General features: G+C 34.9%; 1 protein-coding gene across 1 annotated transcript; it reads right to left on the bottom strand.

Moving 5' to 3' along the window:
- Positions 1–301: 301 nt before the first annotated feature.
- Positions 302–5,493, bottom strand: LOC116004198 (protein SMAX1-LIKE 6-like). The gene is made up of 3 exons (XM_031244152.1): positions 3,974–5,493; positions 2,656–2,899; positions 302–2,553 (listed from the first exon to the last, which is right to left on the bottom strand). Exons 1-3 carry the CDS (start codon positions 5,149–5,151, stop codon positions 643–645), a joined length of 3,333 nt encoding a protein of 1,110 aa, XP_031100012.1. The 5' UTR covers positions 5,152–5,493; the 3' UTR covers positions 302–642.
- Positions 5,494–17,797: the final 12,304 nt, after the last annotated feature.

The following is a 17,797-nucleotide window of genomic DNA, read 5'->3' as shown; positions in this document are numbered from 1 at the left end:
TCTTTGCATTTGAGCTAGTATCTCGGACTTTGTATTCATTCCAGATTTATGGTCATATCATTTACTTCGATCGGTTTTGGTCGCCAAAAATACTAGTCGATTTTTTAATTTTTTTCAATCAGTTATGTAACCGACTAACTGTTTGCTCACCCATGCGTACCAAAAGAGATTAACTAAAGTGACAGAAATTTGAAATTTGTATAGCCTGTAGGTAGCAAAAGTATGGCAATGGCACAGTAGGAAAAGGGCCCAATCAAGACTGACAAACCCAAACCAAACAGACTGACAAAAATATCATTTATTTTAATGGGGACCAAACTCACCTATATATTACCTGTATTATCTTGTTAGTAATAAATTGAATAATCTCTGGGGGAGACTCTAGAGAGAGAGAGAGAGAGAGAGATGGCCAGAAAGCCCAGAATGGCAGACTGACTGCTACAATGTAGTAGTCTGTACAACAGGTACTAGGACTGATAACAACTGATCTAATATTTAAATATAGATACAACAGTAAACTGAAGGGCCAACCAAAATTACAGGTATACATCCCAAAAAAGGCATTCTTCAACAGACAAATCCTACTAAACATCCTTAAACATTCAGAACCCATTTATATATATACCTGCAAAAAAACAAGGCTCAGTTTACACATATTCTGGCTGGAAGGTGAATTCCACAGGCATGATGAGCTTCTCCAGGAATGCCTTCAAATGGAACTAACTTTAAGGCTTTATCTGATGATGTTGTGGCTGTGAGGTGGAATCTCTTCTGAGCTTCGATGAGGCTCCGGCACAGAACCTCTTGGATCCAGTCTTCGACGCCTTCTTTTCTGTCGGATAGCCATGCTGCTGCGAGAATCTGTGTCATTATGTCGAGGTCGATCTCTAGGGTTGTGTTTGATCCGACGGTCTCCAGGAGTTTGTGGTTGATTTGGTTCAGGAGTTTGTTGGCGAGTGTGTTGAAATCGAATGGCTTGAAGGTCACATTTCCATCCATTTGCTCCTTGAAATCATCCAACCATGCTTTTGAGCCCTCGGAGGAGCCAGACTCGCTGTTGGAGTTGTCACTGTCGTTGTTCTCGTCTTCTTCCATCTCTTCCACCACAGGGAGGTTTAGATCGAGGCAAACTTTTGATGCAGTGCACGCCCTTTTAGAACTTTGACACGCCTCCCCCCTGTTGGCGTTGCTGCTGTCAGTCGGTTTTCTCTTGTTTAGAGAAAACGGGGTTAGTGTCCTGTTCCGAGAGGTAATGAACACGTTTGTATTCTCAATTCTGGTGCCATCTCTGGTGCGTGATCCAACGATGATCTGCATTTGCAAGTCTCGGGCTGCTAATACACTTTCTTCTGAGAACAGGGGAGAATCTTTACCAGAAAGGCACTCATTTTTAGCCTTTGGAACATTTGAAGTAATCACAAACATCATGTTATTAATGCTGATTTCTCGCCCGTGCAAATCTGGGAATTTACCTGTTTTCACAGACTGAGACAAGCTGTTCTGAACAAGAAAGTCGGCCTTCTCTATATTTTCAAGAAGCACAACAGAATGCCGCTTCTTGCTTAGTTCATCAGCGATATAGTCAACAACCGTCTTCCCCCTAAAATTCACATAACGGCTTTTCAAGTCGTGATGGTCAAAGAAAGTGTTTGCGGGGTGGACCTCGTTGTTAGAGTTCAGATCCACAAACAGCAAGCTATCCTTGCTACCAAAGACTTTCTCGGCAAGCATTCTACTAACTTTCCTTTTCCCCACTTTGTCGGGTCCCCCGAAGGTGAGCCAGATATTTCCTTTGTTAGGGCCATGACCCCTTCCTAGGCCATTTCTGCAACAGGATACTGTATGGCTAATGGCGTAAATTGCTTCATCTTGCCAGTAAACAATTTCAGAAATAGATTTATGAAGGTACTTAAAGTCCTTTATATCCAGCCCATCTCCTACCCGAGGAATGAAGCTACAAGAAGATTTAGTAATGTAGTTTGAGGCATGCTCACTAGTTTTATCGGAGGAAACTGACCCCGAGAAATACTGAAGGCGGTCTTTATGATGTTGGGAACTTGGTTCCGGAAGCTTTTTCTCGGTGGATACGTATATGGTTCCCAATCCTAGGTCTGTGCTAACGGAAGTAGTCAAAGAGGACGAAGTGGAATCCAAGGGAAGATGAGAAGCACCGGAGTTCCAGATATTCCCCGCCTTTGGCTGCTGAAGCTTCAAATCCTTAGCGGGTGGTTCCACTTGCAAATCGCTACCATCTTCTCGGATCACTGATTTGGATGATAAGATTTGTTTACTGGACGGGGAGAGATTTTGCAGGGACAAGGGTGTCCCGGGATTTTGATCACTGAACCTGCTTTCGTCTAAAACCAAATCTTTACTTTTACTTTCACTCCGAGCGGGAGGGGAGTGAAAGGTATCAACACCGGAGACGCGGAACCTGGCATGCAAAACATCGGGTTGAAACGACTGTGCATGATGAACACGCTGGCAGATCTCGTTCCACTTCTTCTGCAATCCCACAACTTTGACATTGAAAACAGCGTTGTCATCTTTGGCCTGCACTGCAATGATAAATCACATGTTCACACAAATGTTTTCACAGACTATAAATAGAGAGCAAAACCCTAAACTAGCTTCTTCTGACTTTGAATGACACACCTCTATCCCAGCCAATCTATTGCTCGGTCCACTTTCAGCCATTTGTAACCAAGGAGAAACATTTGCAGGGTGCTGATCTGCAACTGAAGTAGTGAGTCCTTTTAGAAGAGTCGAAACTTCTTGCTCATATTTCTCATTGCAGAGGTTGCAACGAGCAGGGGATTGACTTCTGCTGTTCTGTAGATTCTCAAACTCAGATGGCGTTGGGAAGAAACCAGCAAACGGAACAAACGAACCCATCAAGCTGTAAGGATATCATTAGCACCATCAGTGAGATATATCGTTTAGAAGCAAGAACTTAAGATGTATATGGACTTAAAAATTATTTCAGATCCATAGACAGGAAAAGCAATGACAAAATAATAACCACTTCTGCTACATCATAAGATCAAGGCAATTCTTGGTAAGGCTGCAGATATACAAGAATAGCAGAGAGAGAGAGAGCACTGTAACATTAGAAAGATGACTTTGCTTTGTCATATCATCAGCAGAATAGAGCTAAGAAACTGTACGATGCATTTATAAACGGTAGGATACGAAGGTCATCAAGGCAATTGCAAAAGGTTCTTTTCCCATAAGTAGCTATCAGTCATAATGATATAACTAATTGAAATTGATTGTTGCACTAACTTATCCACTCATTGATCTTATTAGCATACACCCATCAATTAGCACAAGCAAACTTACACATTATATGTTTGTTAGATTCATTCAAGGGATGCTAATTATAACAACAATATCCACCACAGAAACCATCGAGCTTTCTAGGACACAGTAAGCACAATTGCCTAAAACGGCCACTTTCACAGATGTTCACAACACAGAATACATCAGAACAGGAAAGTATAGACACGAGAACACAATCTCCCTGAAACATTAGGAACAGCATGGACTAGCAAAACACTAGTCGATTCACACTTTTAATCTCATCAAACTCACAATTTCAAGTACACTATGAACTCTAGAACCAACTTTTCCATTCCAAACTCACAACAAAAATATGCATGATAGCATATAGAGACAATGACAAAGCACAAAGCAGCTAAAACGCTAGTCTGCCTAATTTTAACCATTTGAGGGGCAAATAACATCCAGACACTCAAAACATTTCAAAGATAGTAATTTTCTTTGTTTGCAGTAATGGTAGGATCTATCTATAAAGTCATTATAAATAAGACTGCTAACTGCTTAGGCTTTGTCTTATTCAGACATAAAAAGCAAGCACTGAAAGCCTGAAACTCCATGGGCATTATAATATAAGATAAATCTGGAAAGATAGATATATAAATAAACAAATATGGTAGCTAACTAAGCTTACCTGGATCTGGCATTAAGTCCTCCAGGTGGAGAGGTTGAAGTAATGGGCAGCAAATGCAAATCCCAGTCTTTCTGAACAGAAGGGAACCGAGCCAAGAATTTCATGTACACGTCATCACTCGCCGCAGCTCCGACCAACCACAGCTTGCCACGGTGAACTTCCACCAATCTGCTCAGCTCTGACACCACAAACTTCACCGCCTCCACTGGTTCCCCGTCAACAAACACCTTCAATTCGCCATAGTTCACCACGATTCCGGACCCTTTAGAGCTCTCCACCGCTTCACTTACTTCCTTAATCTTTAAACCAATGATTTTCTCGCTCTCCGGTTGCCGGAAAAACTCGAGGGTCTCTTTTCCGATGGAGATTACTCTCAGGCCGTTGATTTCTTGCGGAAAGACGCTATCTTTGCCCTTTTGAACACAGTCAATGAAGTTATTTAGGGCATCATTCGCACAGGCCCCAATTAGCAATGGATTTTTGGAGGTTTTCCTGGCGAGAATTTCTCCGATTCTTCGGGAGTTTTCGTCGACATTTTCGTTTCCCGGGAGCCGAGAAAACGGGAAATTGAAGGGGCGTCTATTGAACTCGGAATCGGTTAAATTACAGAAGAACAGAGGGGGATATCGAGGACTAGAGAGACGGGAGAGAGTCGGAGGGTTTAGAATCGCGAGCTTAATATCGTAGCTCCGAAAACCCGCTTCCCCGAAAACCCGACTCACAATCGGGTCATCGAGAATGGATAACACGAAGTGCTTGAGCTCCACTTTGAGCGTAGAAATCGACGACGAAGCCGCGCCCTGGTGCTGGAGCTGCTGATAGAGATGAAAAGTATCGGGATGTCGCCGTTGATTCGCCTGCGACCGTTTCACGGCGGCCATGAGCGAATTCGAAATCGGCGGCTCATCTAGGGCTTTCGCGGTCGGCAACCGATCGAGCGCCACGCCGACGGAGAGCTCCAGCGCCCGGAACTGCAGCCGCGGCGAGTACGCGCAGCTCCGGGCCCGCCCACACGCCTCCCGGAGCGCCGACGACGGCAGCGCCAGCAACGCCGACACCGCGTGCAGCGACGTCGTCTGCGCGTGGCTCCGCCGTCGCGCCACTCCCACGGCGTCGTCCAGCACACGCGCCGCCTCATCCGTCAAACATTGCCTGGCCGTGCTCACCGGCGTTGGCATCGCCGGTAAGCCTGCAACAATAACAACAACAACAAAAACACTCTTTTCTTCAACTCCACAGATTTATAGCAAAAAGGGCCGCCACTCTAATAAAATATATAACCATATAAAGAAGGGCAATTATATAAAAGAGTTTCCAGCCCTTCTTTTTATAGTAAAGATTTGCTTTTTCCCTCAACCCAAAGCTTTGAATTGGAAGAAAAAAATTCTTAAAAAATTCCAAGGATGTACATTTCATCACCTTTTCTATTTATTTATTGTTGCAGCTTTAGACTATAACAAACAACTCAAATGAGAGAGAAAGAGATAGACAGATAGAGAGAGGAGAGGAGGGAGAGAGTGTATGTATATGTAAATGTATATGTATGTGTATATGTGTGTGGACAGTGGGGGGAAGAATTTTTGTTGTGATATTGTAGGCTTGGGCCACCTTAGAGTTTTTAATTTTGCAGGGATAAACATTGCATTTAGAATGAATCACAACTTCTTGTCTCACTAAATATATGCATTTAAAAGAGGGATATGACTAAATTCAAACAATTAGTAAGCAAACAATTCGAGTAACATTCAAATTTTGCAGGCATATTTGGTTCTGATAGTATCAGAATTAGTCTCACAATAATAGAATATCATATGACATGCGCGACATACAAAAAGACATAATCTAGTCACAAGCACACCACCGAATATTATAAGTACACTAACTAGGAAAAATTTACGAGTATTTACAACTTTTTCTTTTAAAGAAAATACATAGTGAAAATACTAAATGTTGTATGAAAAGAAAATACTGATTAGACCTGATTTGGCGATTGTTTGGATGCATTGTAGTAGGTCAAGCGCCTTAACGGTAAAAATTTCAACTAGGAATTGTTTGGATGCACTGTGATAGGTCAACGCTTTAAAGGTAAAAATTTCAACTAGGTACTATTTAATTGGTTGCAATGCAATAAATCAACACTTTAACGGTAAAAATTTCAACTAGGGATTGTTTGGATGCCATGCACTATAGTGTTCTAACGGTAAAAATTTCAACTAGGGAATATTGCCTGGATGGACTGTAGTAGGTCAAACGCTCAGCTCTAACGTTAAAAATTTAAACTAGGATGGTAATAATTCAATTGGAGTAGTGTGATTGGGAAGTGAATAAAATATGTAATGATGTGACAATCTCAGGTTCACTTTACTTTATAATTTTATATATTAAAAGCGCGTTAATCATTTATTCATATAATACCGTAATCCGTATATTTGTCACACTTAACAATAATTATTACATTGTTCCTTTCAATATAACTTTATATTAATCAAGTTACTATTAGTAAAATCATATATACACGTATTATTAGCATTAAAAAAACCGTTTAGAGAAAACACTATAAGTAAAATAAGATATCTAAAATCTAAAATTAATAAATAAAACAAGTAAAACAAGATTAATGAGTAAAATATTTTCCAAATTATTTATATCAAGAAGCTCACTTTGGGAGTTTTTTTTTTTTTTTNGTTTTTTTTTTTTTTTGGTGGGGGGGGGTGTTTGGGGTAGGGGGAGGAAGTTGATAAATTTAGTGAATTATTATTATTGAGATGAAAGGGTTGTATATATTTGCATGGTGGTAATGGGTTGGACATGCTAGGGTGGCTGCTAAGTATAGATTCTGGTTAGCATTGCAAAAAGAAAGATCTTTTCAGGTTTGTTGTTATCTTTAAGTGGTCAATTCTACTAGCTTTTTAAAAATAAATGACTCCTCATTTTAGAGAGAGAAAGAGTGTTTGTGAATCTTCTTTTTTATTTCTAAAATTAATGCTACCCTGCACAAAAGAAAAAAAAAAGTTATCTAATATTCACTTTTAACGCGTTAGAATTTTCTTCTAATGTTCAACTAACTCACGATAAGATCAATTAATCCACAGTTACTCAAAGAGAATAAAGTATCCTTTTTTCTTTTAAGACTTGTAAATAATGTTCGTATCGTACAACAACATTAGGTATCATATATCGGTAATGAAAAGATTTTTTTTTTCTCTTTTAGTGACGTGAGAAACCAGCAACTATTACCGGTGGGTGTGCATTGAGTAAAACTTATTTTTGTGTAATAACTCGATCACAAATTATATAAGATAGGTAAATCGCACTAAAAAAATCATGTATGTGCAACGGATTCGACTAAAAAGTGTTAGAAAGAATCGAATTTTTGACCTGACCTTCTAGTATAATAATCATATTTGACTGACTCGACTATACTTTTCGGGACAATTCTTTTCTCCTTTTGTGAAAAGGTAAGTGGGAGAGAGTGGGAATTGAGACATGAGGAGAGAGATGCTGTGCCCACTAGATGATCAAATGGGCCACAAATATGCAAAATAAATAAATAAAGAAAAATGGAGCACTAAGGTCACAATCAAGCTTTTTTTCAAGCTTAAAGATGAGAGGTAGCTTTATTTTTCTTTCCTTGCAATGAAGATAGTGTAGAAAGGTGAGGTTAAAGTGGGGATGGGTCAATTCCAATTCTCAATTTGCAAAAGATTTGCATGTGATCCGGTGGAACCACACACAATGCCTAATTCCACATCATGCAATAGTGTTGACTAGCCATTAATTTTCTTTTTCTTTTCTCTCTTAAAGGTAAAATAATAGTAATAATATCTTTTAGCTTTTAACTTAGACAAATATTATCTGCAAATAAAATGTTTATATTTTTTCTTTCATATATGTCTAATTAGGCCATAATCGCAATTGTTATAACATGGACCGGAGTTTATATTGCATTGTATATTCTGATACAAAAATTTTGTATCTCCAGTTAACATATTTTTTTACCTGCAGTTAATAGTTTCTGACTTTATGTACATGTAAATAAATAACTTGATAATTGCTAACATATAATATGATAGTTACGTGTATAGAAACTGTCAACTGCAAGTACAAAATGTGTCAACTACAGATACAGAACATAAAAATTATTTTTTTAATTAGAGTTTACAATGTAAGATAGACCCTGGTCAATGATATAATTTTATCTGTTAAGAATTCATATTGATTTTTGTAAGCACAACCAGTCGGATTTCTTTAATTCTTTCAAGATATATCGAATTTTTTTTTTAAAAAAGTAGAAATTATGAAATTTAAAAATAAATTCCTAGCTATTCAGCATTTAGCTTCTGTCCCTATCCAATTTATAATTACAAGTCTACAACTTTACAAACTTACAACTTACAATTGCAACTACAACTATAAGCATACAAAATGAAATTTACAAATTTACAAAATTATAGTTGATACTTGATAATTTAAAAAAATACAAAGATATAATATATCCAATTCAAATGTCATTCTAATTTTCAAAGATTTTTTTTGAGTACTAATTTTCAAAGATGATTATAAAGAAATAAATACAACCCTAATCTTCTTCCTGATAAAATTGAACAAGTTAAAAATATTAGTAAACTTATCANGTTTTTTTTTTTTTTTGGTGGGGGGGGGTGTTTGGGGTAGGGGGAGGAAGTTGATAAATTTAGTGAATTATTATTATTGAGATGAAAGGGTTGTATATATTTGCATGGTGGTAATGGGTTGGACATGCTAGGGTGGCTGCTAAGTATAGATTCTGGTTAGCATTGCAAAAAGAAAGATCTTTTCAGGTTTGTTGTTATCTTTAAGTGGTCAATTCTACTAGCTTTTTAAAAATAAATGACTCCTCATTTTAGAGAGAGAAAGAGTGTTTGTGAATCTTCTTTTTTATTTCTAAAATTAATGCTACCCTGCACAAAAGAAAAAAAAAAGTTATCTAATATTCACTTTTAACGCGTTAGAATTTTCTTCTAATGTTCAACTAACTCACGATAAGATCAATTAATCCACAGTTACTCAAAGAGAATAAAGTATCCTTTTTTCTTTTAAGACTTGTAAATAATGTTCGTATCGTACAACAACATTAGGTATCATATATCGGTAATGAAAAGATTTTTTTTTTCTCTTTTAGTGACGTGAGAAACCAGCAACTATTACCGGTGGGTGTGCATTGAGTAAAACTTATTTTTGTGTAATAACTCGATCACAAATTATATAAGATAGGTAAATCGCACTAAAAAAATCATGTATGTGCAACGGATTCGACTAAAAAGTGTTAGAAAGAATCGAATTTTTGACCTGACCTTCTAGTATAATAATCATATTTGACTGACTCGACTATACTTTTCGGGACAATTCTTTTCTCCTTTTGTGAAAAGGTAAGTGGGAGAGAGTGGGAATTGAGACATGAGGAGAGAGATGCTGTGCCCACTAGATGATCAAATGGGCCACAAATATGCAAAATAAATAAATAAAGAAAAATGGAGCACTAAGGTCACAATCAAGCTTTTTTTCAAGCTTAAAGATGAGAGGTAGCTTTATTTTTCTTTCCTTGCAATGAAGATAGTGTAGAAAGGTGAGGTTAAAGTGGGGATGGGTCAATTCCAATTCTCAATTTGCAAAAGATTTGCATGTGATCCGGTGGAACCACACACAATGCCTAATTCCACATCATGCAATAGTGTTGACTAGCCATTAATTTTCTTTTTCTTTTCTCTCTTAAAGGTAAAATAATAGTAATAATATCTTTTAGCTTTTAACTTAGACAAATATTATCTGCAAATAAAATGTTTATATTTTTTCTTTCATATATGTCTAATTAGGCCATAATCGCAATTGTTATAACATGGACCGGAGTTTATATTGCATTGTATATTCTGATACAAAAATTTTGTATCTCCAGTTAACATATTTTTTTACCTGCAGTTAATAGTTTCTGACTTTATGTACATGTAAATAAATAACTTGATAATTGCTAACATATAATATGATAGTTACGTGTATAGAAACTGTCAACTGCAAGTACAAAATGTGTCAACTACAGATACAGAACATAAAAATTATTTTTTTAATTAGAGTTTACAATGTAAGATAGACCCTGGTCAATGATATAATTTTATCTGTTAAGAATTCATATTGATTTTTGTAAGCACAACCAGTCGGATTTCTTTAATTCTTTCAAGATATATCGAATTTTTTTTTTAAAAAAGTAGAAATTATGAAATTTAAAAATAAATTCCTAGCTATTCAGCATTTAGCTTCTGTCCCTATCCAATTTATAATTACAAGTCTACAACTTTACAAACTTACAACTTACAATTGCAACTACAACTATAAGCATACAAAATGAAATTTACAAATTTACAAAATTATAGTTGATACTTGATAATTTAAAAAAATACAAAGATATAATATATCCAATTCAAATGTCATTCTAATTTTCAAAGATTTTTTTTGAGTACTAATTTTCAAAGATGATTATAAAGAAATAAATACAACCCTAATCTTCTTCCTGATAAAATTGAACAAGTTAAAAATATTAGTAAACTTATCAAAAAAAATTAAAATTGTAAAATTTAAACTGTTAAAGAGATAAAAGAGTTCAGAATGCTTTAATTTAGTTTTTCATATCAAGTTAAGATTGGAGGCAAATTGCATAATGAGTTATGGCAGCAAGAGCACGCTACATAAACAACATACCACAATCCAATTTCAATTTTTGAGACAACATGGTGGAAATATCATTATAGCCAACTTAAATTCTTAAGTTAGTAAGTATTTAAGAATATAAGAAACATAGAATTACATGATCAAACATAAAGATAAAGTGAGACATTATAAGTGTACCGGTTATTATTCAAAGATAAATGTCCAAACTATCTTACTGATTTTGGGAAGTACTGAGTTCTTGGTTCAAGGGCAGCAACATGTAAAATGTTGCCAAGTCGTTGAGCCACACTTTCTAGCAATGAACTGAGAGTCTGAGCCTTTGAGGGATACAACTCACAAGTATACAGTCATACACTCATAATAAAATATTAGAATACTTAAAATTTAAAAAGTTAAAATAACTGAAACACTAAAACAAAAAAATATTATGGAAATATATATGTATTTGAGGTATGGAAGAACCAACTCTAGTGCACAACTTTGTAAAGAAAATATTTTCAAGTTAAAAATTCAAACCAAGTTAATACAATTAATGTTTAAAGAGGTTATAGATTTATCTTTTTCTAATCTTTCACATTCATATATATATATATATATATAATCTCTTCAATTGAGAATTGTTGATTGACTAGCCTTATCCAGTCTTGTGGACACAAAACCGTCTCAACAATTTTTGGAGTTAGAGAACTCCTAAAGACATCTAGTACCCTTCCACAGGTACTGAATGGTGATTTAGATGCAAATGTAGAGATGAGAACAACAAGAATGTGCCTTGCCATTTTAGACAGTAGAGGGAACTTTCCAACATTAAGCTTTCACCACCTCAAAATGTCAAAATCATTATCCTCCTCTACAATTGACTCAGACAAATATATTTCCAGCTCAAATTGTTTTAATTTCTTGCCTAATTCTCTACTCTCCAATCTTTTCTTTTTTTAACTGAGCTTTTAACAAAGATTGAGGTCTCCCAATTAAAATTGAATCATACAGTGAAATAGAGGGAACATACTATCCAAATTGTGCAATTGGATAGCAAAATTGGCCACATAATCATCATATAACTCCTTAAGATCAGCCATAACCTTCTCAAGAAGTGATTTATCATTTACATTACCATACAATTGGGTAAACTGGTATGACATGTATTATATTTTGTCATTGGGATCCAAGGTATTTGCATAGAAAATCATAAAATTAATTTTATCTAGATCAACCCTTATTTATCAAACTTTTCCATCATATTCCTTCCCATAATTTGAACACTGCCAGATTCAGCTTGGTGAGAGATTGGGATGGGGTGGCTGGGATATTAGGCGTGTCACAGACGGACTACTATGGGAAACATCTGGTCTTGTAGGGTGGAATAGGAGGGCAATTTTTGCTTATTGATAAGTGCCAAAGATACATCTTTCTAGGGGTCAAATTGGGATTGTTTGGTGAATAATTGATGTCTTTTATGCTTAATTGAGGTGATAATTGATACTAAATAGTATAATTGAGGCACATGGACTAGTGTGAGTGCATTTTGGTGTTTTGTAGGACTATGGGGTTGAATTGCAAACATTTGGACAAGATTTGAGACTTAATTGGAAGAAGTCCTATAGGATGAGGAATCACGATCGTGGAAGCTAAAACTAATAGATTTCTAGAGAGATGTAAGGTAGATATCACAATCGTCGAACTTGAAGCTGGTAGATTTCCAGAAAGATACAGGTTCCAATCCATGAGCGTGACATAAAATTTAGTTTCTAAGAAGCAATGCACGAACAAGATCATGATCGTGGATCGTAGCGTGGAATCTTGGCGCAAATCATTTAAAGGATTTAAAAAGTTGACTTTAGGGGGAGACTTAGTTTTTCACTTCTACTTTTAGTCCCAGCTTTGAACATTGTTCAATTGTAGAGAAAGAAAGTAGCTCTAGGGTTGAAGGCAAATTGACAACTTACATTTGATTTTGGAGCTCTCATCTTACTTGATTGAAGATCTTGATGGATGCTAGTTGAGCTAGGTAAATTTCCTGCATTTTCTACTCTTTTGATTCTTCATTCCATCTTCAATTAGTTCAATTGTAATTGTAATTCAATTGAGATCATGAGTGACTAGATTCTTAGAGAGTTGGACTAAGTTTTCCTTGTGACTAAGTAAAACAAACAAGTAGTAGTTGTATTGCTAAGAGTTGTGAGTACAAGATTGAGTGTGTCCCCTACCTGATACATGGGCTCAATATCATTTATATTAGCTAATTCGTCTAGTCACATAGTGCAATGGCTCCATATAAGTACAACGTCCCTCAATAACTCCAACGCTCCTACTTTTCATAAATGTGCTGCTTAATTAGGCAGTGCTCTGTGTAATGAGTATATTGGTCTCTGCATTAAGTGTCTAAGCGACCATTATGCTTGACCGTCTTTATTGTTCTACTCTCAAGTTCATGTCAGGTCTAGTAGCTTATCCAATTATCCTATCAGGAAGTATAATTTTTAATCATGTAATAGCTCGCAAACCATACACGAAAGTTAAATCGCACTAGGAGCACCCTATGCAACAGTAGGCTCAACAAAGTAAGTGTTAACCAGAATTGGACGTGTGACTTTCAGGTACAAATTAAAATCAAGTTCCGTAAACTCAACCACCCCTTTTCGAGGATGTGTCATCTATCTTGTCCATTGTTTGTGTGCTGTTGGTAACAAACTAACAATTCGTATGAATAAATCATGTATCACTAGTTGTAACTGTCATAGAGTAACAATAATTGTAGCGTGATAATTATCGTGTCAACAACGAAATTATAAATTACTAATTACTTTAATATAATGAACTTATCTACTATAAATATTTTTGAAATATCAATCGACATTGGCCACCCCTAATAACACCATAAAAATAAAGTCATACTTATCACATTTACAAATAAATATCTAACATGATGATACTCATTTTTTAGAATTATCATTTCATTAATTCACTCATTGCTAAAACATTAAATTGAATGATGATCACTATAATTTTTGAAGTCCCTACAATTGCTACTTTGAACCGGCATGTATAAGCTTGACTATAATAACTATAACGACTTTGGGTAGAATAATGAAATCATGATATTAATCTTTTAACACTTTTATTTTTTAAAACTGACCTCACATTTTTTTTTTAAATTCAGTCATTGATTAACTCTTCAACCTAAAATTATAAGTCGTAACAGGATTACTTGATTTGATTTTAATTAAAAAGATTGTTATTTGTTACTTGATTTGATTTTAAAAAGATTGTTATTTGTAATATATGTATGTATGTATGGCTTGGCTTGGCTAGCCTAGCATTATTTTAAGAGTTTATTGTTAAGATTGATATATAAATAAGAATTTTAAAAAGAGTTCTATATATTCTCACTCCTCAAAACATTCATTACTTTCAAAATATATATTAATATAAGAATGTCATTTTGTATATTTCTAAACATATATTGGCTTATTCCATATTTTATTGTATTAAACATTTTCAACTCAATCACTGTTTTTTTAGTACAAACTCAATCACTTATTTTCACTTCTTTTAACTTATTGACAATTAATTAATTTTTCAGCTATCAACTTTTTAGTTCAAGAAAAAGATGCAAATAAACATCATCAATAAATGATGACTATTAGGAGGGGAATGCACCAAACTCTTGAATAAGCTTTAAAAAATTTATTATTATTATTATTTTGTTAAGGGAGAGAAGTAAACCATTAATATAAGCAAAATCAAGCTAAAAAAAAATAATTAGGAGTGCAAATTAAAGTATGAGCAATGGGTGTTTAACCAATATTCCTGGTGGATCATATTTTTGGGTAAGACACAGTAAGAGTGAAAGATGATCAGGCATGAATTTTACAATTTGTATTCATTACAAAGTCAAGATTATATATATATATATATATATATATATATATATATATATATATATATATATATAGGTTCATATGTGGCGCTAATCTCTTGTGCGATCGTGCAAACATGTCAGAGTCGTAGGATGAGCTCATATCAGACAGATGGAAATTAATGTAGATGAGAAAAATGCGGGGACAATTTTGTAATTTTGTAGACAAGGTATGTTTCAGTAGTGTACTAAGTGCTACTGAGTGGTGCACTTATGAGTGCTCACTGGTGCACCACCAAGTGGATGAAAATCAATCAAAAGGAGAAAAAAATCCGGTGATATTTTTGTACTTTTGTGCATAATGTATATTTTAGTGGTGCACTAAGTTTTGGTGTGTTTTGGTGCACTTATGAGTGATATGTGGTGCATCGCCATAACGGAAAAAAAAATATAGTGCGTTCATTAGACCCACTGAGTGTTGTAATTAATATTAAGTGCACCACGTATTACTCAAAAGTCCACCACACACTAGCACATAGTGTATCATCAAAATATACATGTTTCAGGAAATTATGAAATTGCCACCGCATATTTTCTCCTCTTCATTGATTTCCATCCGTTTGATCCCAACTCATACGATCCTACGGCTCTAACATGTTCACACGACCGCACGAGAGGGTAGCGCCGCACCAGAGCACAGAAACACGCACGTGCGTAGACACATACATGCACACACATATGGAATGGATTAGGTGCGAAGACAACTTTCTGCGCGAAAGAAGCTGACTTTTAAAAAAAAATTCTAAGCTGATGCAACTTTAAGCTATAAATTAATGCACCAGTCTTAAGTTTTAAACTTAAGCACCTTAAACTTTAAATTTAGACCTCTTAAGTTATAAACTCACGCACCATAAGTTTTATATATATCATCCATATAAAATTCAATATGTCAAATTATTTTGTGCAAAACTTTTTACTTACACACAAACTTTCACTTAAAATCATATACCGTATTAAATTAACTAACACTCCCACATATTGCCACTCTAGAATTAAAGCTAATTACCCCTTGTTTTATTTTAAAAAAATAATGTACTTTCTACTTTTAGCTATGATTTGAAGTGCTTGAATAAATCGGCCAATTGATACAACTTTTATATACGTTCATTGAAATAACTTTTGCCATAATCATTTAGATACACTCCTAAAAGAGGAAAAGTAAATGGAATATTTTTATTCCTAAAATCTATTCAACTTTTTTTTAGTTGACATAAAAATAGATACACATAAATCGAAACGATCTCTGCGAGACAACTGGACACACGAAACATGACTATCCAAATATAATTTTTATTCCTCAGAATATAATTATTTGAAATTTTAATAAGAGCCTCCGATTCGTAAGGAATACGACTGATTACTTGTGTAGGAGTGACACAACCACTATTTATGTAAATTGAATTTTGTACTCTCCATTGTATCTAATTGGTATAATCTTACATCGCCTCCACAAGATATTATGAAATGGTACATAAATTCGCCTAAATATCTACTCATAAGTTAATTTTGTAGAGTTAGAATATTGACTTAAATAATGTAACATTTTGTACTCTTTGAGAGACTTGTACATGATAGGAAAGGATTACCTGGAAGAGCGTTGATTACCATGTGCCTGATAAGGTTCGAAGGAAACCAAGAGAAATCTAGAGTGAAAGCTATATATCCAGACCGATGCCAGCCTAGTGGAAGGGGAGACCTAGGAAAACATAGGCTACCTGATACCAAAAAGAGTCAGAAATGTGAGGCGAGATTGTGAACTGCGTGATATTTAAGTTGAGACCAAACCTCTACTCATGAACTCATAAACTAACTTTTGTGGTGACGGAGTTAGAGTTTGGTTTGAGTGGCATATCACTAACAAAATGACCGAACTGTTTCAACTTTATTGTTATCATTTTAATTAATGTGTACCAATGGTATGATCACGACTTATGTCAACTGAATTCTGTTTCCGATCCCCTTTATATCTAAAAAAAAAAAAGACCCGATCATTTTGTTGATAAAAACATGAGAGGGGAAAAAATAAAATAAATATGATTAAAAAAAAAAAAAAAAAGTCAAGCGTGCCTGACGCGCCCGTGCAATAATAATTGCCCATCACGCGTGCGTGATGCGGCTGAAGCTTGAAGTCAGTGGGGCCCATTTCCTGCCATTATCTCCATTCTTGCAAATGAACTTCTAACCTTCTCTCTCCTTTTCTCTCACTTGCCATTTGACTAAAAATCTGACATAAACTTTATATAAATCACAGATGTAGATGCTCTACTAAGATCAAGAACGCTCCCTCCCCCAACAAAAAAAAAAAAAAAGAAGAAGAAGAAAGTTTACATGTTTAACCATGAACTTATGTGTAACATATAGACATCCACAAACGTATCATTTTCATCTCACAGCTATTCCAAAAGTAGCAAAAGTAAATTTAGCAAACATATACATATGTTACGCAGGAACCTTTCATGTGGTTTGATGTGAGCAAAAATGGGATTAGGCATGTGTCCTAAACGTGTAAAGGACACTAACATTCGAAACAGCTTTTAGTACAAATAAAAATGTTTGAGCAGCTGATTGTCTGCCCTTTCTTCTGCATTTTCACAAGGACTATATATCAATTAATTAGATTGATGGATTTGATCTTCAACCCGTCACACTTATTTTTTTCCAGCTACTTCTTTTTCTCCTTTTTTATCCGTCTTTTTCTTCTTGTACAACATCTCAAATAGGATAAATTCTGCTTAAACTATCGCTTCTTCATTGTCTCATTGTCCAATTATTTACACATTCAATTCTCTAACTTAACAATCGTCCACCTTACAAAAGTTACATCTGGTGGGATTTGTATATTATGTTTAGAGGATGTTACAATAATTTATAAGTATTTTATTTTAGAACTAAATTAGAAATCTTAAATATGTTGGCACATGTTAATAACTTTTATAGGGAAAATTGTCTTTTTAATATTTTAATTGTTACCCATTAGATAATTTAGCATCTTACTTTCTATTGTTATAAATTTAGTTTCTCAATCATTTTGAATGTTGGCCTTGTTCGATAGTATAGTTAGTTTATTATCAGTCAATTTTCACTTATTTGATGATCATTATTAATTATTTGACTTGGTTAAAAAATTACTATAAGTGTTTGATTAATTAGTCTTTCTACAATCGGCTTATGTTATCAATTAGTTAAATCCACTAACTCAATTAGTT

Source organism: Ipomoea triloba, chromosome 14, assembly GCF_003576645.1.
Source record: "Ipomoea triloba cultivar NCNSP0323 chromosome 14, ASM357664v1".
In the NCBI taxonomy this organism is placed as follows: Eukaryota; Viridiplantae; Streptophyta; class Magnoliopsida; order Solanales; family Convolvulaceae; genus Ipomoea; species Ipomoea triloba.
The sequence above is the reverse complement of the archived record's forward strand: the minus strand, read 5'-3'. Positions and strand labels throughout refer to the sequence as shown.

What these genes read in the sequence shown, in the direction of transcription:
- LOC116004198 (XM_031244152.1), bottom strand. Translation starts at nt 5,151, where the DNA reads ATGCCAACGCCGGTGAGCACGGCCAGGCAATGTTTGACGGATGAGGCG. An exon ending in GGACTTAATGCCAGATCCAG is followed by an intron (nt 2,900 to 3,973) that starts GTAAGCTTAGTT and finishes ATATCCTTACAG; the next exon opens with CTTGATGGGTTCGTTTGTTC. An exon ending in ATAGATTGGCTGGGATAGAG is followed by an intron (nt 2,554 to 2,655) that starts GTGTGTCATTCA and finishes ATTGCAGTGCAG; the next exon opens with GCCAAAGATGACAACGCTGT.